General features: G+C 39.2%; 5 protein-coding genes and 1 pseudogene across 9 annotated transcripts; 5 read left to right on the plus strand and 1 right to left on the minus strand.

The window, feature by feature from the left end:
• Positions 1 to 1,929: 1,929 nt before the first annotated feature.
• On the plus strand, positions 1,930 to 5,416 carry LOC126798724 (uncharacterized). The gene is made up of 4 exons (XM_050525765.1): positions 1,930 to 1,994; positions 2,188 to 2,364; positions 2,827 to 4,557; positions 4,853 to 5,416. The coding sequence occupies exons 1-4, from the start codon at positions 1,974 to 1,976 to the stop codon at positions 4,880 to 4,882; spliced, it is 1,959 nt and encodes a 652-aa protein (XP_050381722.1). The 5' UTR covers positions 1,930 to 1,973; the 3' UTR covers positions 4,883 to 5,416.
• LOC126797424 (putative pentatricopeptide repeat-containing protein At5g36300) lies at positions 4,972 to 7,396 on the plus strand. Its single transcript, XM_050524059.1, is given in 7 exon segments — positions 4,972 to 5,101; positions 6,266 to 6,310; positions 6,313 to 6,499; positions 6,501 to 6,750; positions 6,752 to 6,883; positions 6,985 to 7,036; positions 7,039 to 7,396. Coding segments are annotated over 7 exon segments (915 nt in total). The 3' UTR covers positions 7,158 to 7,396.
• A 2,226-nt stretch (positions 7,397 to 9,622) lies between these two features.
• LOC126798740 (uncharacterized) lies at positions 9,623 to 10,189 on the plus strand. Its single transcript, XM_050525783.1, has one exon. The coding sequence runs from the start codon at positions 9,623 to 9,625 to the stop codon at positions 10,112 to 10,114; it is 492 nt and encodes a 163-aa protein (XP_050381740.1). The 3' UTR covers positions 10,115 to 10,189.
• Positions 10,190 to 11,376: 1,187 nt separating this feature from the next.
• Positions 11,377 to 14,721, plus strand: LOC126798728 (type IV inositol polyphosphate 5-phosphatase 6-like). Of its 2 annotated transcripts, XM_050525769.1 has the most exons (8): positions 11,377 to 11,666; positions 11,836 to 12,083; positions 12,153 to 12,243; positions 12,338 to 12,448; positions 12,557 to 13,162; positions 13,462 to 13,725; positions 13,998 to 14,181; positions 14,312 to 14,721. In XM_050525769.1, the coding sequence occupies exons 2-8, from the start codon at positions 11,987 to 11,989 to the stop codon at positions 14,405 to 14,407; spliced, it is 1,449 nt and encodes a 482-aa protein (XP_050381726.1). In that variant the 5' UTR covers positions 11,377 to 11,666; positions 11,836 to 11,986; the 3' UTR covers positions 14,408 to 14,721. The 2 variants fall into 2 exon arrangements, with proteins under 2 accessions (XP_050381726.1, XP_050381725.1); XM_050525768.1 differs by lacking the exon at positions 11,377 to 11,666 and having other exon boundaries at positions 11,692 to 12,083.
• Positions 12,594 to 17,131, minus strand: LOC126798738 (MAR-binding filament-like protein 1). 4 transcript variants are annotated; one of them, XM_050525780.1, is made up of 10 exons: positions 17,020 to 17,131; positions 16,647 to 16,816; positions 16,498 to 16,560; positions 16,365 to 16,384; positions 16,209 to 16,253; positions 15,842 to 15,909; positions 15,513 to 15,646; positions 15,337 to 15,425; positions 14,903 to 15,042; positions 12,594 to 12,738 (listed from the first exon to the last, which is right to left on the minus strand). In XM_050525780.1, exons 1-9 carry the CDS (start codon positions 17,090 to 17,092, stop codon positions 14,910 to 14,912), a joined length of 795 nt encoding a protein of 264 aa, XP_050381737.1. In that variant the 5' UTR covers positions 17,093 to 17,131; the 3' UTR covers positions 12,594 to 12,738; positions 14,903 to 14,909. The 4 variants fall into 4 exon arrangements, with proteins under 4 accessions (XP_050381737.1, XP_050381736.1, XP_050381734.1 ...); XM_050525779.1 differs by having other exon boundaries at positions 15,513 to 15,664; XM_050525777.1 differs by having other exon boundaries at positions 15,513 to 15,667.
• Positions 17,132 to 17,197: 66 nt separating this feature from the next.
• On the plus strand, positions 17,198 to 20,287 carry LOC126797425 (ABC transporter B family member 15-like; annotated as a pseudogene).
• Positions 20,288 to 21,665: the final 1,378 nt, after the last annotated feature.

The following is a 21,665-nucleotide window of genomic DNA, read 5'->3' on the forward strand; positions in this document are numbered from 1 at the left end:
TGCCATTGTCATCGGCCAGTTTCGTATTCCATTAATTTGAGTTTTTCTCTTGTTCAGTTATTTTGGTATCTCTGGTAGATTTCTTAATAACCTGTGGTTTTGGGTTCTCCTTGATTTGTGAAGTTCTTTATATAAAGATATACCAAGTTCGATTTTTGGATGGTTTTGCACAGTTGCACTTAAAATTGAAGCCGGGTGGTGTGTTTAATGCTTATGTACCCGTCACGGCGTCACACCACATGACATTGACATGTGATGTACCCAGTTAATTATATTATGTCATGGTATAATTAACATACACGCGGTGAAAATAGAAGAAAAAATTATTTACATATAAGAACCAATCAGAAACAATCACAATAAAAAATATATGGGTACATGACTTGAGATATGTGTCGAGTATATATAATAATTTCTCCACCTTAAAATACACCAAGTGACCAGTGGGGGCTGTTTTTTTTTTAGGATAGCCAATGAGGTTGGAGGAATATGCATCTTTGATTCCCACTTGTGTGATGGGTTTGAAAATCTGAAAGGAAAGAATATTAGAACCCTAAATAACCTTTGTATTATTGTCACAGATAGGTCCCAAAATAGGAAATAATGAGGTGATGATATAACCTTTATTATCATTGTAGTTTTGGAGGAGATGCGACCAGCTCTAAATAGGTCAAAATTAATCACAAAATACCCAATAGTATAGAATGAAATATCGCAACAAATGAACTAAATCTCATCAAATTCCACCACAATCCTCTTGACGTCTTGAATGATCGACATGAGAATCCAAGGAGGTAAGGAAATGACTGATGCGCGGTGAATGATTAGCTTGACATCACCTTTAGTTACAACTTCAGAGTAATTTCGCTGGCGAGCTTTGCGTGGACCATCTCTTCAGGTAGTTGCTACACCGATATCGACTTGAATTTTGGAAATGTTGTACAATGTGTGAATGTGTTGATACATTAAGTATATAACATTGCATATAGTTGTCTAACCTTACATATTAGTTTACCATTGGTGTAGTCTTTTAATTCGTCTACATGTGTATTGTGATGTATCGATACACTAATAAACTGTTATATTGTGCTTACTGTCTTAGAGTAGGATTGCGATTTTCAAATTAGTTCATACAAAGCTTATTAGCTAACCAACTGTATGGAGATGACTACCACAAAAATTCATGTACATACCCGTCATGTAAGTCCTTAATGAAATCTTAGTTATCAATATTTTAAGATCATCGTGCTAATTTTGAAATTTTAAGATCATCGTACTGATGACTTATTAGTTTTTAAATCTATAATTTTATTTTATCATACTAATTTTAAAATTTAAAATTTAATATTACGAAAACCGTTCGGTTCACCACGTGACAATTTCAAAAACTTAGAATTCTCACTCCCCATCGTGAAAAATGACAATTGACCCGCCGTAGTTCTTAGTTTTCCTACTTTCAGGTGACGAAAACACGCACTCAAAGCCCCCAACTCGGCCGGCACGCCACGGCGGTCCGTTCAAATTTAAAAAACCCGAGCACGTCTTTGAGTGACCGCGCATTTTAGACTAGAAAAAACCAAACGACCCGCGTTGCTCGCCTAAACTACTACTCCACGCTTTTTATTTCCCCGTGGGCCCCACTTTTTCCTCCTTTGCGCGCCTAACATTGTGGCCGAAATGACGAAACCAACCCCTCAATAATCGCGGTCGATGAACCAAACGGCATCGCCTCTCTCCCAACCCAATGTCGTTTCACTGTCCTTATCCTCCAAAAATGCCCCCAACGAACTCACTACGCGACGCAGTAAATGCATCGTAATTAGAGCACGCATTAAGGGGCAGAAGAGTAATATCGTGACTGAGAGAGAGGAAAACAGACTTTCGGTTTTCTTATTTTCTCTAACAGAATCGAGCACACGCCAAACTCACTCACTCTCAGAGTCCGGTGGTGGTCCGAAGAAGAAGAGCCAGCAATGGAACACGATGAGCCGGAGGTGAATTTCCGGAAATGCCCCTCTACTTATTAACACCATTACCGCAACCGTCGTCGCCGGCGATTTCTGAATCTTCGTTTTTTTTTTTTTAGAATCGGGAGATTATAATTCTGATTTTGATTTCTGAGTGTTTATTGTTTTTTTTTGTTTGGATTTGAGATTCTGATTCGGTTTTTGGATTTTTTGGAAGCAGAAAATGGTGGAGGTGAAGAAGGCGTACGCGGAGATAATACTGAACACGGCGAAGGAAGCGGCGGCGAGAGTAATGGCGGCGGAGCGGAGAGCTGTTCGGTTCGAGCACGATCTGCGTGCTACTAAAGACGACGCGCTTCAGATGATGCTCCGATTGAAACAGATGATCGATTTCAAGGTTCTGCCTTTTTCTTTTGTTCTTCAGATTTTTCATTCATGGATTCGGTTCTTTAGTTTTCTGAATATTCAGTTTACTTTTGAGGCTTGAATCTTCCGTTCGAACTCTGAATATGCTTGAGTTTTGTAATTTTGTGCTTAACTTTTTTTTTTGTAATTTATTTTTTATAAGAACTTGCAGACTGTTATCATTCGCCTCCGAAACCTTGTTGAAAATCTAATAAAAGAAATTTGTTAAGATTTCTTTTGCTTCTTTGTTTTTCTCCATGGCATGTTTTGTTGCTTGGAATGATGAAATTTTGTTTATGAAAAAAAAAAAAAAACTCATTCGGGAGATCATGACGACTGGTTTAGTGACTCTTTTTTGCGATATATTTAGTTATTTGTTTGTAATACTATAAGTGCCTGCTTACATTAACTTTTGGCATTTGGATGTTATTGATTGCAATTTTCATTTGAACAGACAAATGAAGCACATATGACATCCTTGAAACGAGATAGAAAGATTGAAGAGCTTGAAGCGCAGCTCTTTGAGGCGGAAGATATTATAACTGACCTAAGATCAGAGTTGAAACAAGCATGGGGTGAATTGGAGAGGGTGAGTCCCGACCAAGTGCAGCCTCTGAATGGAGAAACCGATGATACCTCTTTTTCCGGAAATCTGACACCTGAGCCTATGACACTCTCCTGTTCAGGATTAGGGCATGAAGATGCTTTAAGTTCTGATCTGAAGAACACATCTGTGTTTAAAGGTCTGGACCATAAGGTCTCTAATGGTCTAGAACAAACTGAGCAGCAGTTGAGTGGAAATACCACAAGGGAAGATGCGTCATTTTCCGGAAACGTGACACCTGAGCCCATGACACTCTCTCCTTCAGGTTTACGGCATGAAGATGCTCCAAATTCTGGGCTGAAGAAAACCTCTGTGTCTAGGAGTCCAGACCCTAAAGCCTCTAATAGACTAGCACAAACTGAGCAGCAATTGAGTGGAGAAACCACAAGGGAAGATGCCTCATTTTCTGGAAATGTGACACCTGAGCCCATGACACTCTCTCCTTCAGGTGCACGGCCTGAAGATGCTCCAAATTCTGGGCTGAAGAACACCTCTGTGTCTAGAAGTCCAGACTATAAGGTCTCTAATGGACTAGAACAAACTGAGCAGCATTTGAGTGTTTCTGATTCAGACAAATTTTGTGCCCCAGTTTGTGACTTTGACTCTATAATCATGAGAAGTAAGGAGCCTGAGCTGCTCAGAAATGGATGCACACAGCGAGTTCGTGCTTTTGAAAGTAACTCATTTAATGTTAAACTGCCGCTTCCAGGATACGAGGACAATCACAAGTCTCAGAGGAAGAACGAGTTGAATGAGTTGATTGTGAAAGAAAGTGACAATGGCATAGATTTAGTTAAGCAACCATCTTCCAAAGAAACCAAAACCCTTGTCAAAGTCCGGACAATACGAAGAAAGAAGACTCAATTTGGGGAAGCCAAAACCTCCCAGCTATGTCGTCCTAATCAGCTAATGAGTTCATGTCAACCTTCCTCAACCAGTGGAAAGGATGGATCCCATAATGATGCATGTATTCAGCCATCTCCTGTTCTTTCCCGCTGCAAAACATTTGCCTACTTAATTAATGGTGATGTTAAATCTTGTGAAGATCAACCAAACACAGCTGAAAAAACTGAAGCTAAGATGAAGCCATTGCCCCGACTGGATCCAGGAAGGACATTAATTAGAAGAGGTGTGGATCCTATCTCAGGTTCAACTAGTGTTAAGGTCAGCATTAAGGGCATTAGCAGTTCTGGACCTGTCCAGAATGATGCAGACAAAGGTAGCAAGTTGATCGATGTGTCTGTTTCCATAAAGCCGGGAAAGGATGTTATGGAGAATTCAGAAGCTCCAAGTACTGAATTGAGCCTCGGCACTAGTGCTGTATTAGGAATGAATACTGAACTAACAGATGTTAAAGTATCAGAACAATCAAGTGAGTCTCCTAGTCACGTGGACAACAGAGGACTTCGCAAGGACACTTCCCAGAGGAAGCGCAAGGATTTCTCAGGCAACCCTGATGAAACTGCTTCATTTGAGGAGAACACAACTAAGAGGCGGGCAGAAGAGAGAGAATCTATCACACCACAGCTGCAAAATGAATCGTCTAGGGACAGTCGAAGGCTGGCTCAGGTTGCTCGACAGGTTGGTTACAACTGCACTTACCATGTTCTTTTCTTCCACTAACCCATTGTGCCTAAAAATATGTAATCCAAAATTACATTAGATTTTATTATAAGATAACTAATACTCCATGTGTCCAGAGAATCATAAAAATTAAAAAGATAAAAGAGGGTGGGTATTTTGCCAGTTAACGAGTAGAATTTGAAATTATGTGCTTTGATTAACTGGTTTTTCAAAGTTCCAGTACATGCTTGTTGAGTTACTGCTTGGGGATGTTTGATAGTTTGACATCTCTTCATCTTTCATTCATTGGCAGCTCATATCTTTGTCTGGGAAGAGATGGTGATGGTGGCTTCCAAAATCCAACGAGCATATTTGAATTGAAGTTTTGAGTTACTTCTGGCTGGTAAAGAATCAGAGCGGCATGATTGGGAAATGGCTGGAGGTGAAGAAAGTTTATGCAGAATCAGGGAAAAAAATCTAAGGACATTGGGGGGTTTCCAGAAGGTGGGGGTTTGGTATTCCTTGTACACTTGGGAATTTAACATTTATGGGAGCAGAGATGGTATAAGTTATACATTTATATTTCTTAGCAAATAGCAAGTTCAAATAATTTCAGATGATTGTTGGGTCAGAGGCCTAAAGGACGCGTCCTCTTGGATTAGGAGGGTATCAAATCAACCCAGTGAACTTGACCAGCAGACTCTAGTTCTTGTAGAACTATCACATGAGGATTCAGTCGAATGCCTTTTTCCCGTTTCAATCTTGATGAGTAACAGCTCTTCCGTTTCAATCTCGATGTTGCTAATTATAAGCCTGGGCTGCATGATGCCTCTTATGTGTTAATTGGCACACGATTTGATAGGGTTTAAAGTTTCAAAATGATCTGGAAATGTAGCTTTTTTGTTGTAATCTCTCCTTTGGAAAGTTATGGGTATTGAACACAGGCAGTCCTTGAAAGAAGATTAACAAGAATCGAAGATGAGGAAAACTATGATGTATTGATTGAACCAAAACTAAAACTACTCATGATGGAGATTAATGAATCCTAATTAACTGTAGATTAATCCTAATTAGGTGTGCAATTTTTATATTCACATTTTGAATCTCGCCGACAAAGGGAAAAAACGTCCTGATAATGACATGGTCTATTGGCATGATTATCTATAAATATGCTAAAAAAATAAAATAAATAGAGACGTAAAGAGTCAAACCAAGATCTATCATCTGCTATAGAATTGCTCTACCAATTGAGCTACATCCCCATTATGTTACCCTAACATATTTTCTGTTATTTATTTTTATATACTGATACGAACTTTTACAAAAAATTTGTATATAGCATTTAATCTAAAAAAACGATTTTAAAACAAATTAAATGGAGACGCAAGGAGTCAAACAAAGATCTATCCTTCACTGTAGAATTGCTCTACCAATGAGCTACATCCCCATTTTGTTATTTTATTCTATTTATGATTATTTTACAGTTAACTGAATTAAGGATTCAGGTTAATTAAATACGTTTTTAACTTTTTATATGTGTCCTTCCCTTCTTCCCAACCTTGAGGACTCTACAGCTAGCAGCCTAGCATATATTTTGAACGAAGCTTGTTGCTACAGGGGTAATTATTCACAAGTCTCGTGGTCTCTTCTTCCTAATATTTTCGGGATGGTTTCTCTCTTCCTAATTGAGATGATTGGAGGATACTTGGTCAAGATTAATGCGAAGAAGCGAAAAGGTCTCGACTGAGCTCATTTGTATATAGTAAGGTCATTGTCTTTATAGGGACAATGGGATGTGGAAGAAAGCAATGGACATTGTCGAAGAGAAGAGAGAAATGGGGATGACATTGGACAAACAGATTTACAACAGCATTATTGATACATTTGGGAAAAATGGTGAGCTTGATGAGGCACAGGAAGTCTCTGGGAAAATGAAACAAGAAGGTGTAGAGCCTGATATCGACCTTTAGTTCGTTGATACGGTGGCACTGTAAGTCTGGGTTGATAAAGATGGCCCTCGAGTTGTTTACTGAGATGCAAGAACAAGGATTATATCCTGATCCCAAAGGGAAGTGGGATATGATACAGAGGACGTTTGAGAAAATGAGAAGCCGAGGGCATAAAAAAAAAGTGGGACTATTTTATGCTGTTCTGGTTGACATTTATGGGCGTCGATACGGAAAATTTCAGGATGCAGAAGAGTGTACAGTCAAAAGTCTTTCAGCTTATGGAAGTGGAGGGAATCGAACCAAATGTGATAATGTTGAATGTCTTGATTAATGCATTTGGTATTGCTGGTAGACATTTAGAAACTATGTCCATATATCACCATATAAAAGAAAGTGCAAGTCTATAATAAGTCTTGGAATTTTCTACAACCCTGTTCGTTTTTCATGGTACTTGTTAGCCAAGTTTCTGATGGTGATGATTTTGTTGTTTCTTTAGGGTTTAAGCCCTGATGTAGTTACTTATACTACCCTTATGAAGGCGTTTATTCGAGCAAGTACGATAAGGTTCCTGAGATATACATGGATATGGAACGTGCTGGATGCACACCTGATAAGAAGGCTAGGCAGATGTTAGAAGTCGCTTCATTGGTCCTCCAACAGAGGAATTGAAAGTGTTCAAACGGTTTGAAGAGAGTTGGTGATCAATTTGCTCATGTACTACCGTACTGGTATATTGGATACCACTGTTACATAGTCCACTCCATATTATTGTTCGCTAAGGTGAGCTTTCTTTCTTCTCTGCCTATGATGTTTTGAGCTTTAATGGCATGACCTTATATCTTATTGAACCTGATTGTAATTAGAAACTGATGTTCACAGGTTGTCTGACATGGCTGTTGAATCACTCTGTATCTGATGCATGGGTGTAAGATATCAAATCTCTTAGTAGTAACAAAATCAAGTGAACAGAGATGCACACGTGGCCAGCTTGACACTCTTTGTGAGCATTATTGTTTCTGAAGCCAAGGCTTGCATAGGCAGAAACCACATATAGCTTCTGCTGAAACAAAACACAATCAGATCTTTTGCAGCAGAATGCCAGAATCGGGTGGTGCAATTCTATTCTGTATTCATATTGTAAATGCAATGGAAAACTTGGTTCATAAATTTTAAGAAAAAATCAATATACAATCTTGGGCAAAACTTATTTCCTTGCCCTGACTTAAACTTATCATATCACCCAATCAAGATCTACCTTTTTCACTTATTTTTATTTTTCATGCAAAATGAAAACAGAGAATCTAAACACACACAATCAGATCAAACTTGGATTAGTTTTTTTCTTTCTTTCTTTACATAAACTCTGCTAAAAATTCCAAGCCTGATGGAAAAGAAATAACAGTCAATACTGGACTCATCACGTACTCAACAATCAGATCATGAATTTAAGCGATCACATACTGATGATCATCAAGAACACAGTGATTAACTTTGATACAAAAAAACGAAAGCGGCATGCATCAATTGCAGTAAAAAGGTTGTGTGAAGGTGAAAATCTAGACCTGAGAACGAGCGAGAGGAGCAGCGGGAGAGAGGTGAGTCGACTCGGATCTGGCTGGCTACAACTCGCTTCCCCAAGCTGGCGATCACTCGGCTGCAGGGCGGGCGCAGGCCATACAATTAAGACTGACTAAGCAGAAAAAGAGAGAGGAAGATGAAGAAGATTAGAGAGTGATGAGGTGTTGGTTTAATCTCTGTTAACAAATTTGGGGTTGTGTTATATAGTGGAAGAGAGAGAGTGAATGTACACTGCGAAGCGGTGCCGTTTTGGCTTTGACTGGCTGCGTTTAAATCCACAAAGGGCAACATTGTCTTTTTGACAACATACCAGAGCGTATTCGTTCGTTTTAAGCTCGAATTCGACATCTTCCGTCGCGTTTCCGAGCGTATCCTTTGGTGCAAATGATATGATTTAAAAAACTGATTGGATATATGCCCAATGTTCTCGTATCTTAGCCAAGACAGATCGGCGTGTCAGTGTAAAGACAATTGTATCCCTAATTAGAATCTTGTTTCTCAGGGCACATGAATCACTAGTTAAATTCCAGTTTGAAATTACGAAATCCAAAACGCAACCAAGAGAATGAACATGATTTCACTGCTGCGCCTGGTGGGTGATGTCCGGTGGTGATGTAGGGTCATTTTCTGATGATGATTCATGAATAGGAAGAAACACTGAGCACCACAGTTCCAACAAGCAACAGCACAAGGCGTGCTTTTCGACCTTCACGTCTGATTCATTGCTCTCTTTTTATGAAGCACATCTGATAAATCTTCCTCCTTTCCAACTGCTCTCTTCCACTTCTTTTCTGTTCGAGAAAGGAAGCCATAATTAGGTACGAGATTCCTACTTGATTGCAACTTTTCTATTGGTGCAAGATAATTATCAATTGATATTTAATTTGCCTCTGATCAAGAAGACACTGTAATGTGCTAACCTTGGTTACTCCTCCCCTCTCGTTGGGTTGAGCAAGTTCCATGAGAAGCCTCAAGAGCTCTGTGTTTTTGACATCGTAAACGTTGGCTATTCTAGAGACTTCTGCTTATAATTATTTTCTTCTATGAAAAAAATGACTGTAACGTAATTGTGTTTGGATTTAAGTTAAAAATAAAGATTGAGATGGTAATAGACTGGATCAAGGAATCATATGACGTGGGATTGAATCTGCGCATTGTGCACGATATAGTGATGAGCCATTGTGCCCTAGTTAATGGCTTTCATTAGGGCACCCCAGTGTTGAAGCACACCCAAGTGCCAAAAACAGGAGCAAACTTCCATGGCTAAATCCAAAGTTGGAGAAATGATATGGTTGCTAGGTGATGTGATGATGCAGCTAGCAGGCTGTCAGGATTTATGTCTGCTTGTCTCCTCAAGCAGCTTCAACCATACTCGTCACGTCTCTCTTCTCATCACAGCTGGCTCCTCAAAAGTGGAGCGCACTAGAAAAACTGCACTCGAAACCCACCTTTTTAGCAAACCAAAATCAAGCATGCACAGGATAAGAGCTCCGGATTTTAATATATAAACCCAGCACAAGAATCACCATCGTCTCAATTCTCTCAAGCACACAGCAATGGAGAAGAGAAGAGAGCTGAGTGGGAGAGTAACGAAGCAAAGAGAGCTCCTTCAAGTTCAAGAGTACGTCATGCACATGGTTCTGCTCACCGCCGGAGCATCTGTGTCGGTTTTGATGGTGTTTCTCATGGAGCAGTGGCGGGCGTGGGTGTTCATCGTTCTCAACCTCGTCCTCTTGGCCATTCTTTTCACTTCAGTGTCTTCCACCTCAGGTGGGAATCAAGAAAGCAAAAACAACCACGACGAAGCAGATCGAGTTCCGGTCAATGTTGAAATGAAGAAGGAGACGAGGCAATGTAGGTGGCCACCGGCTCAAGTAGATCAAGAAGTGGTTAAGGTATGTGATGAGGAAGAGTGGTTTGAAGTTGAAGACAAGCCGGAGGAGGAGGAGAATCCGAAGCTTTCCAAGGAGGCTCTGAATGAGAGAGTGGAAGCTTTCATTGTTATGTTCCGGCAGCATTTAGTTTCAGATGCAAGAAATTTTAATTGAGTGTAAAATCAGGGTCAAATGTTTCATCATATCTATGTATTCAACGTCGGCGTTAAAGTACATTTTGATGCTCAAATATTCAAATTCTTATTGTGTCTGGACAGACATACTTGGTGTTTCCAACTTTCCATGGTCTCTTGGTTTCATTGTCTGCTACATTCTAGAAAGTAATACACTTCGAATTGGATAAGATAAACAAATAAGAGAGGGTGCCATCTAAATATCTAATACAAGTTCCGGAATCTTAATCTTCTTTTTCCGGCAGAAGTGTTGGAATTTGGGCAGCTCTATCGAAGGCCAGCTAAAACAAAACAACGGACTCCGATCATATTAGAAATGAATTTTAAAAAGAAATTTTTTAGTTTCAGAGCATCATCTCTAGATCTTTTGAGTTTTGATCAATGTATTAACTTTCCTCCACTCATTAAAATTTGAAAGCCTGGAATTCTCTATTATACTCATTATACTTGATCACAAAACAACAACAAAAAGATCTATCGTTAATTCGTTATAGGACAAAATATTAGTATTGTTGACGACTCCACACATGATATTACAACAATGGTCATCCCAAGAAGGCAGATAAGGTTGAGCTAGGTGTATACTTGTCATTACTGATTAAATGGAAACATACCTGCAAGGCTGCAAAGGATCAAATCGCATCCAATTCTCTGGTTAGAATGTCTCAATACATGAAAGCAACAAAATTTAATTTGGTATAAGTCACTAATTCTATTCACATCGTCACTTTTTTGTGTGGAGAAGGGGTGGGATCACGATATATATAGTCCATCTGCAACTGGCTGGTGCCATTACTGCTATGATGGGCTACATTATCCGCATTGACACTAAGGACTGATAGTGAGATGTTCTTGAGTACAAATTTAGAACTGCTTAAGACGGCAGCTTACCACAAACCAACAAGGTGAAGTTGACCATATTATTGATGAAGGGGTCACTTAATTTCCAACATACTATGACAGTGATGAATTGGTTACTATGACAGTTTTGGCACATGGCTTAATGGCAACAGCCTCATTTTTTTGTTAGTTTAATTAGTGCTAACTAACATCAATGAAACATAAGAGACCCTTCTCATAATATGATCCCTTGTCATTAGATTCAAAGCCAGGTATGGTGATTTTCATAAATTTCTTGAACTTGTCTTGCAGATCCTCTGTCAGTTATTCTTATTCAAAATATCCCTCAAAATGGTATCAGTATATATAGTATTTTAAGATATGAAATCTCCATCTTCAAATTCTTCATGATTTCTGATCCACTAAACTAATGAAGGTGTGGTTAGACTACATTCCTAGGTGTACCCCAAGCTAACCTTGAATTAAATTATTGACTTGGACATGTAATAGATGTCAAGTAAATACAGAGCCGAACGTGACAAGCACCAACCTAACGACCCTAATAATTAAGCATATGATAATGCCTTGTGACATGTGAGGCTAATATCCTCCTTTTCATTTCCACTTAAAAATCTGCACAGGGAATTCGAGTGATAAGCTTTCTTCCCAACCATTTTTGACTTGCGCATAAGGTATGTTAGAAACGTATATGTTTTTTCTCTCTTGGGTTTGTCGCTAAAAGCTATGTCTTCTATGAACTCATGTGTTTGTATCCTTCTGGGTTTCATATTCTTTGCCATAATATGGCGGTTTATTCTATGATCCCTTTTACAGCTACATTTACACTTTCGTTTTCTACAGACAATAGAAGGCTAGAAGCCATGCCAGGAGGTAACAGCTCTCATCTAAGCACTGCAAAGGCAGATGCACGAAGCTCATCCATTAGCAATACTTCATCTCTGATGTAGTAATTGTTTCATCGACGACTTACTCTAGTAAATATCCATTAGCCATGGACATCGAGAATCATAAATCCAGGAAAACCTTCAGAAAGTGGTTCAAAAGAAAGCACAAGAAATATGACCCCTATCAACTCAGCCAAGTTTCAGGTTCTTCTCCAGTCCATTGTTCTTATAACTATGAATTATTCAATCTAGTTATGACAATTTTTCCTACAGATGGGGGTGAAGATGAAAGTGATGATTACTTGGATGAGATTGTCACGCAGTCCATGGAGATGGGTCCAACTACTTCTACTAATGACTTGAGGTAAGTTGCTGATATTTCACCCAAGGAAATAGTTGAACTTAAGAAATACATATCGAATTCATTTTCACCTGATAAATAGATTCTTGTATTTCAGAATCTTTGTGGGAACTTGGAATGTGGCTGGAAGGTCTCCCATAGGGAGCTTAGCAGTAGATTTGGAAGAGTGGTTGAATCTTAAGGATGCAGCAGATTTGTATGTTCTTGGGTATGTGATTAATCAGAATTAGAACTACAATGTTGACAGCTTTGAGCTTTTGTATCTAATCAATATAAGCAAGAATTAAACACATAATGCTTGCAACTCTGTTTGCAGGTTTCAAGAGATTGTACCTTTGAAGACACGAACTGTAATAGGAACAGAAGACCCAACTGAAGCAAGAAACTGGAACCAGTTGATAGGGAAAACTCTCAACAACAGACATGGCAGCCCTTGGTTCACATCCATATCAAACCCTATTTTAAGTGAAAACTACCAGTATGTTGACAAGCCTGACCCTGAAAGCAGAATAAGCGTTAGCAATCATAGTGGGAGCCCCATTATAGAGCAATACGAAATGCCAAAGGGTGGCACTAAGTACAAGCTAATGGCAAGCAAGAAGATGGTGGGAGTGTTCATTAGTGTGTGGATAAAAAGTGAATTGCTCAGAAAGTATTGCATTTCAGATGTTAAAGTTTGTTCAGTGGCATGTGGTATTATGGGCTATTTGGGAAATAAAGGTTCAGTTTCAGTCAGCATGACAATCGAAGGAACTAGTTTTTGCTTTGTTGTTGCCCATTTAGCTTCTGGTGAGAAGAAAGGAGATGAAGGCAGAAGGAATCACCAAGTCTCAGAGATTTTTAGGCGAACCACTTTCCCTCGATCTCCCAGCATCCCTACAAACAATCACACTTCCCACCCTCTCACTATCTTAGGACATGAGTACGTGTTCCTCTCAATAGAATGTAGAAGCAAAAGTTTTCACTTATTTTGCTTTAGTTTTCAGCATATTTTACCATTATCAGGAAAAGGGTTTACCATTTTATCATGCAAAGATATACATGTATAAACTTTTTCAGTTTTTCTAATTTAAGTATGAAGATGATTCATCGAGTGTCAAATACATTCTAAAATCCTAAAAATGAATGAAGATACCTAAGTGAACACGGCAAGAAAAGTTGATTCTTAACGATAAACCCTTTAAGACAGAGCTAATTTTATTATGTTGTTTTATGATACAGTCGAATATTCTGGTTTGGGGATCTCAACTATAGGCTATACTTGGAGGACAATTCAGCCAGGCAGCTGATAAACAAACTAGACTGGACAGCATTACAAGAGTTTGATCAGCTTCGTAGGGAACGGGAATATGGTGGGGTATTTCAGGGATGGGAAGAGGGAGCTATAGAATTTGCACCTACATACAAGTATTCTTCATCAAATTGCAATAGATACTCAGGTGGGCTTCCAAGCAAATCAGGAGAGAAGCAAAGAACTCCAGCATGGTATGGTCTTTGCGCACTGTAGTAGGATTAGATTTCTAACAAGAAGCCACTACATGACCTTAAAATCAAGTATTGTTTTCACTTTTGTATCAACAGATTCATAGAGTTTTAATCTAATTCTAAGTGAGGGGCACACATTCAGCTATCTTCCCCACTATCCCAGTAGAAATGTGCTATTCAACAAATTTCTTAGAAAGAAAGAAAGAAAAAGAAATGGATGACAAGATAACTTTCTTTCTGTCTATACATAAAGATACTTTGATTGATTACAGGTGCGACAGAATTCTATGGTATGGAAAAGGGGTGACACAGCTCTCCTATTTCCGTAGTGAGAGTAAGTTCTCTGACCACAGGCCAGTCTCTGCCCTATTCTCAACACAAGTAGAGGAGTCAACTAATCCAAAAATGGTTTCACTGCAAACGATTCTTCCGACCATAAGACTTCCTAAAAAAACTGTAAGTTGTGTCTAACAATTCAAAAATATCAGTAAACCATACACCTACATCCAGTTTGAGACAATTAGATAAAAAAAAATGCAAATCTGGTCCGGATACTAATTACTAAGAAAAAACATTTGTTATGCAGGAGCAGAGAAAGCATTCTGAAAGGACCCAATCTACATTGCTATCATTCCTGGAAAAGGATATAGAAGATTCACCAACACATAGAACAAAAGGTTAGAACAGACCGATGACAGTGAGTTCAGTCAGCCTTTGGCATGCTGGGTTGTATCAGGCAGGCTTTATTAGTGTCCAAAATTTTTTCATTCTTCTTTCACAGACCCATTTTCTCCTTCTACATTTGTTTATTTTTTCTTGGTGGTCTACGATTGGACAACTTGAGTTAGATCTATAACTGCAAGAAGGTAATAGCTTCTAAATGTAATTAAATGCATAATATTGCCTTCGATTAGTGCAGTAAGTGAATATCTAATCATGCATGTAACTTATGTTGAAGTTTTATGGAAGAAAGCTGAAATACTAAGTAAAAAAGCTTATAAGTAACACAGGCATTAGCATATTCATTCTCACAGGGTCCAACATACTCTTACTATTATTATTATTTATTTTTTTAATTATAATGGTAAGCTGCCATCATTGATACTGAATAAAAGTGATTTGCATGCATGATACACAAAAAGAGCACATAAAAGGAAGTAATATCTAGAATACCTACTAAATGATTAATATGCTTCATTTGACTGAGCAAGTCTCCCCAGGGCCTCCATATTGTCTAGATGACAACTTGGACATGCACATCTCATCTGCAAGTTCTCACCAAGGGTAGCATAAGTCTGTTCCAATTCAGAAGTCTGCTTGTTTCCAGTCAAAGCCACAACATTGTGAAAGATAGGCATAAAGCATAATTTTTAAGAATGGAACACACGGCAAGTAGAGTCATTGTTTTCTCTTTTCTTTCTCCTTTGATCTAAACAGAAAAAAGATCTCACCGTCATAATATATATGCATGCATAGCAAGAATTAGTTCACCTATGAGTGACTAAATTTATATACGAGCGCAATGATATGCTTTGGGTTGTCCATGTTCTAGAGAAGTAAATAGAGCTAAACTAGTAATTCTGGTAACTGATGCAGTCTTGAAAAGGATATCTAGTCAAATCTTGCAATTCTTTTGTTGCATTCAAAGTCGCCTCCATCAGGAATACCTTCCTTTCACAATCAATCAACTCCTGCTGGGCCTGCAGAAGTATGTGTTTCATATTGTTTTCCTCGGAAAGTAATTGCACAAATTAGCCATCCACAAGTTTCAAGGATTGATTTCTTACCTGCTTTTGAATATTCTGCTCCGATTTGTATTCTTCTTCTACTTTAGCTGTCTCAGATACAACACAGGCAAGCATTTCCTCAAGTTCTCTTAAAGATACCTCAGCAACCTCCTCCCTTACCAGCTCCTGACCTTCTGAAACATCATTGCAACCTACTAAACTACAGTTAGTTCTAACCCAACTAATTTGCTAAATAATGTAGTTCCACTTGAGAGAGAGAATACTATAAGGAGACTAAAAGAAGAGGACATTCGATAAATGCAATCCGAATCAGATGGAATGACACATGTTAAGAGATCAAAAGTAGGTAGTCAGTAGTATATACATACCATCACCAGCATCAATTTCCATATAATTCTCCTCATTAGTTTTACCAGCTATTGACTCTTGGAACTTCCTGGATTTACAGTTTTCACTTTTCAGCATTCACAATAGTAGTTTAGCAACTAAATAAACGCAATGGGCTAATGAAATAGCACTTACAGAAATCAGAGAAATACATATCAAACTGCAGCTAGATTCTGGTATTTATTCAATAAAATGACCTCTATACCACATGATCTTCAATATCGATCAAGGTAAAGTACGACTAATCGACTATACATCTAGAAGTAGGATAATGCTTCTTATTACTTTTGCGACATGCATAAATGGAGCCTTCATACAAATTAATTTATATTCAAATATAAGACCAACCTTATCATAGAGTTGAGCTCCATCATCTGACTTATGAACTCATCTCTGCAACCATGAATTTGGCACAGAATTAAACCAGCATAAACTATTTATTCCTCAAAGGAAAAATCAGAGATCACAAATGAGTAAATAAAAATCGAGACAGAGAATTCGTACCGCACAGCAGCATCTTTGTTCTTCGCAATGCCGAATCAAAATTAACCATAAAAATGAGTATCATCAGTATGAAAACGACGAAACTCAGTCAGCAAAATCACTCTCCATTAATTCCATTCACTAATAAAACTACCTTAAGAGCTTCCAAATCAGATCCAGCAGTGGAAACCTCCTCTTGCGTCATCGAAATCCTCGACTGAAATGATGATTAAACAAAACCTAATCAAATTATGAAAACAAAAACAAAACCACTCAATTTTGACAAGTACAAAAGCAACGAACCTCCAGCGTTTGAATCGTAGCTTCATTCATAGCCAATTCAACTTCGTAGCCTCGAACCTCTTGCTCAATCGACTCCTTAGTGCGCTTGGCTTCTTCGAGCTCCGCATTTCTGACCTCAAGCTCCGCCGTGAGGTCTTCGATTCGCTTCCTCAGGCCGACCACTCTTCGCTCTGCAAATCTCAAATCAAACCGTTTCACACTTCAAATTTCAACAAATTACAGAAAATCGAAGTTTAAATTGACCGGTTAGGGTTTCAGATAAGGCTCGCAATCGGAATATTTGAGTTTCGAGCTACATTTTTCCCTACGGGAAAATCAAACGGAGTAGAAGCGAATGACGAATTCGGAAAAGGAGAAGTGATCGGAGGTTTACCTCCCTGAGACTTCTCGGAGGCGAAGTCGTGAATCAGGTTCATGAGATGCTTCCGTGGGTCGCTTCCCGCCATTACTGATGGACTTGAGGCTCTCTGTGTGCGCTTCGTTTCCGTTTGTTGAGTGGGAGAGACTAACCGAGTGACTCGTCGTTCACGTTATTTTATATACGGACCTAAATGGACGCTATTATGGTGAAATGGGCCTCAATTAATGTTTATTAATTTGTGGTCTGCTCTAACGGAAAATTTTAGTATACATCAATGTATGATATACATCTTACATCCGACTTTTATGAGTGGGGTCAAAAAAATTATATCCGTTGTCAACCGTTAGATGTGAAATGTATAGCATACATTGATGTACACTAAATTAACCCTACTCTAACTTGCAAATGTTTCAATTTGCATAAATTTTTATATACACGGCGTGCCTATATTATTGTAGAAGTAACAAAATGTCAGAAGACAATTGACACAACTATTATCTGTGATCATTGTAGAGTGGGTAATAATTCACGCATGCATACGAGACAGAAGAACTGATGAAACTTGAGTAACTATGCAACTTCTTTATGTCATTAGAAAGATGTTTGATGCAATGCCTTAGAGAGACGGTTTAAGGAGCTAGGAGTATGCTACAAGTGCATTAGACTCAGAGTCGGAAAGGGTTGTTCAAGAAGAACTCCACAGGGCTGCCACGGGCAGAACTACCATTGTAATTGCACACCACTAGTCCACAATTCGAAATGCTGATCTTATTGGCATCATGCAAAATGGTTATGTCATAGAAACGGGCTCACACGACGAACTGATTCAACACCAAAATGGAGTGTACACTTCTTTTGTCTGTCTCCAACAAATAGAAATTAAACCCCCAGAAGGTCAATTTTTATACACGGGTGAGGGTATTACTACTCTTCCAGTAACAGCGAGTCCAATAAACTTGACCTGCTCCCAGGTTATGGATCTGATAGCACTACAGTAGAGGAGATTCCAAATAACATGGTCGCACCAAAGTCGTCATTTTGCAGATTGTTATCTATGACTTCTCCAGAGTGGAAACAAGCAATTTTGGGGTGTTCGGTTTGGGTTCAATAATGTTTGGACTTTGGAGCAGTTCAACCCCTATATGGACTGACCATGGGTACCACATTATCAGTGTTTTTCTCAAAAAATCATGATGAGATCACAGAGAGAATCAGGATTCTTGCTTTCTGTTTCATCGGGTTGTTCCTTTTTGCATTGTTCACGAATATCATCCAACACTACAATTTCACCTACATGGGGGAGTAATTGATCAATCGGATTAGAGTGACATTGTTGACAAAGATGCTCACTTTTGAAGTTGCATGGTTCGATGAGATTCAAAACTCTAGTGGTGCCATCTGTGCTCGACTCATGAGTGATGCTGAATTGGTATGTCCATATTTCTTCTCTGTGTTATCTAGTCTCGCATCTATGTTTCTAATATGTGCCGTCATTTGCTATAAATGGAAGTTTTATTAATGAAATGGATAGAGTAAAAATATATCGTTACACTGGTGAAGAACTAAAATTGGTCCGCTCAGAATGACATTACTTGTGAATTAATCTAATGGTACATCAGTGACTATACCACTCTGCTCTCAGATCAAAAACTGTGTATGAATTACTGGTTGACACCTAACATTGTAGAATTTTCTCACAATTTCTTATTCATACCAAAACCAAGTCAACCTTGGATCAAAATTTTGGCAGGTGAGATCTTTAGTGGGTGACAGAATGGGTCTTCTTGTACAAACCATTTCTGCTGTAAGTGTAGCATGGGTAATGGATCTAATAATTACATGGAGGCTTGCCATTCTCATTGTCGCCATCCAACCCATAGTCATCCTCAGCCTCTATGCTAAGCGTGTCCTGCTGAAAAGAATATCCATCAGAGCCGTCAAAGCCCAAGACGAAAGTTGCAAGCTTGCAGCTGAAGCTATCTACAACCACCGGACCGTTACTGCCTTCTCAGCTCAGAACAGAATCCTGAAAATGCTAGACAAGGCTCAAGAAGGTCCGCGTAGTGAAAACCTGCGACAATCGTGGTTTGCAGGTATTGGGCTCGGGTTTGCTGAGAGCGTTACCATCATGAATTGGGGGCTGAGTTATTGGTACGGCAGCAGGCTTGTCCACCAAGGCTACCTTACTCCAAAATCAGTCTTTGAGACTGCTCATTTTAGTAACTACTTGTCGGGTCATAGCAGATGCCGGAAGCATGACATCGGATCTTGCCATGGGCTTGGATGCAATCAAGTCCATTTTAATACCGAAGCGTTGGATCGGACCACAAGAATCGAGCCCCAAACACATAAAGAACCCTTGGTAGAAAAGATGAGATTGATGAAATGATGATCATTGAGGCTGCAAGGAGTGCCAATGCTCATAATTTTATAAGCGGATTAAATGAAGGGTACAACACAATGTGTGGAGACAAAGGGGTGTGCAGCTATCTGGGGGACAAAAGCAACGTATAGCTATAGCCAGCTCTATACTGACAGGTCATATAGAATTCCATGATGCGTACTTTGCGTACCCAACCAGGCCCAATGCGATGGTCTTCAAAGGCTTCTCAATCAATATTGAAGCAGGAAAGTCGACAGCATTCGTGGGACAAAGTGGGTCAGGTAAATCAACAGTCATCGGATTAATCGAGAGGTTCTATGATCCAAGCCAAGGTGTTGTGAATATAGACGGTCGGAATATAAAGTCATACCACCTCAGGTCATTGAGAAAACACATGGTATTGATCAGCCAAGAGCCAACGTTATTTGCTGGGACCATAAGAGAGAACATTGTATATGGTGCATCAGATGAGATTGATGAAATGATTATCATTGAGGCTGCAAGGAGTGCCAATGCTCATAATTTTATAAGCGGATTAAATGAAGGGTACAACACAATGTGTGGAGACAAAGGGGTGTGCAGCTATCTGGGGGACAAAAGCAACGTATAGCTATAGCCAGCTCTATACTGAGAAAACCGGCGGTGTTGCTATTAGATGAGGCAGCCAGTGCGCTTGATGGTCAATCGGAGAAGGTATTGCAAGACTCGCTAGAGAGGTTGAGGTTCGGAAGGACTAGGGTCGTGGTGGCTCACAGGTTAAGTACTATACAGAACTGTGACTTCATTATGGTGCTTGATCAAGGACAGGTTGTGGAGAAAGGCACTCACTCTTCTCTTTTGTCCCTTATTACTCCTTGGTCTACCTCTCAAGGACGCAATGTTAGGTCTTTGATGTGAATTTTTCGTGATCTTTGTTCTCCTCTGATAGCATCGAACTATATTTGTGCTCACTATTTTATCAGCTCTTCTTAATTGGGGTTGATGTCATGGCTATCATTCTTGTGCTTTAGTTTACATAGGTTAAATGGAATCGGAAACCCTGTTACGTTGAAAGTTTATGAGTATAAGATACTACTGTACCTATACAAACAAGAATGACCCAGTTGCAGAGAGATATGCGTGCCTCAGGCATTACTACACAGTCTACACTAATTTGAAATGAAAAAGAAAAAGAGAGAGATGTTTGGAGCTACGGCTGCAGTCATGTTTGTAAGCTTAATGGTTTGCCTGCTTGTCACGTAAATTGTACAGAGCTGGATCACCATGCATTGTATCACGTATCCCTCGCCTCCCTACTTCTCAGCTGGTTGTTTCAGTTACTTGATTTTTGTTTTCACGGCTGCCGTGAAGGCGATAGAAAGCCACTTTCTCGGCAAACATATCAAAGATGTTGGATTTGCTCTGTTCTCTGGAAAACTGCATCTGAGGTTGTTACGGAGCATGTGAAATGACACTCAATTATTCAAGATGATGTTCCCAGTAATAAAATGTCAAGCTAGTTCTTTGGTGCAGCTTCTAGAATGATCTAAATCTAGTAAGATCGAATCTTTCCGAATCAATAAGACCAAAGAGAAAAACTCTTAGAATTAAGACACCATACACTATTCACCAAACCACAGAGGGTTTTTAACTTTGTTTTACTTCGGTGGATTACGGGTTGGTAATTGCGTATGGATTACAACCTGCATGAAATTAATTCTAAGTGCTTGACAAATGGACATGTAGAGGCAGAGAGGCAGCAACACTTGCACGTAGTTCTTCTATGACTCAGAAAAGGCCTCCCTTCTGCTTAAAGGGGTTGGTGAAAGGACCTCAGCAAAGTACTAAACGGATGGTGAGGAAGGTGTTTCGTCCAATTTGGGGATTTCAAAAAGCAACGGTGGAGAGACACCTCCCTGACGAGAGCTGCAATCACCGGCAGGAGTTGAGAGGAGTTTATATACAACTCATATTTTCCTTCAGAAGCAGAGCAATGTGTTCGATGAAATGTCTCGATGAAGTGACAGGTACTCGTACTTCCTCTCTTAAGAGTGATTCAATAGCTCATATTTCCTAATATTGTGTGTTCCCTAATTGTGTGCCATTTAGATCACGTGTAACAGCGTCGAGTACCAAAAAAAACTGCCATAGGTCATTTTTTGAAACGTATAATCGCTGCTGTTGCTGCAGATCGATGCATGCACTATCGCCATTACGTTTAGCAATTGCTTCTTCATAACTACTGACTAAAACGGAAGTAGAGGAAAACTTGGAAATAGAGCTTTGAATTGAAATT

The sequence above is a fragment of the Argentina anserina genome, chromosome 6 (assembly GCF_933775445.1).
Source record: "Argentina anserina chromosome 6, drPotAnse1.1, whole genome shotgun sequence".
In the NCBI taxonomy this organism is placed as follows: Eukaryota; Viridiplantae; Streptophyta; class Magnoliopsida; order Rosales; family Rosaceae; genus Argentina; species Argentina anserina.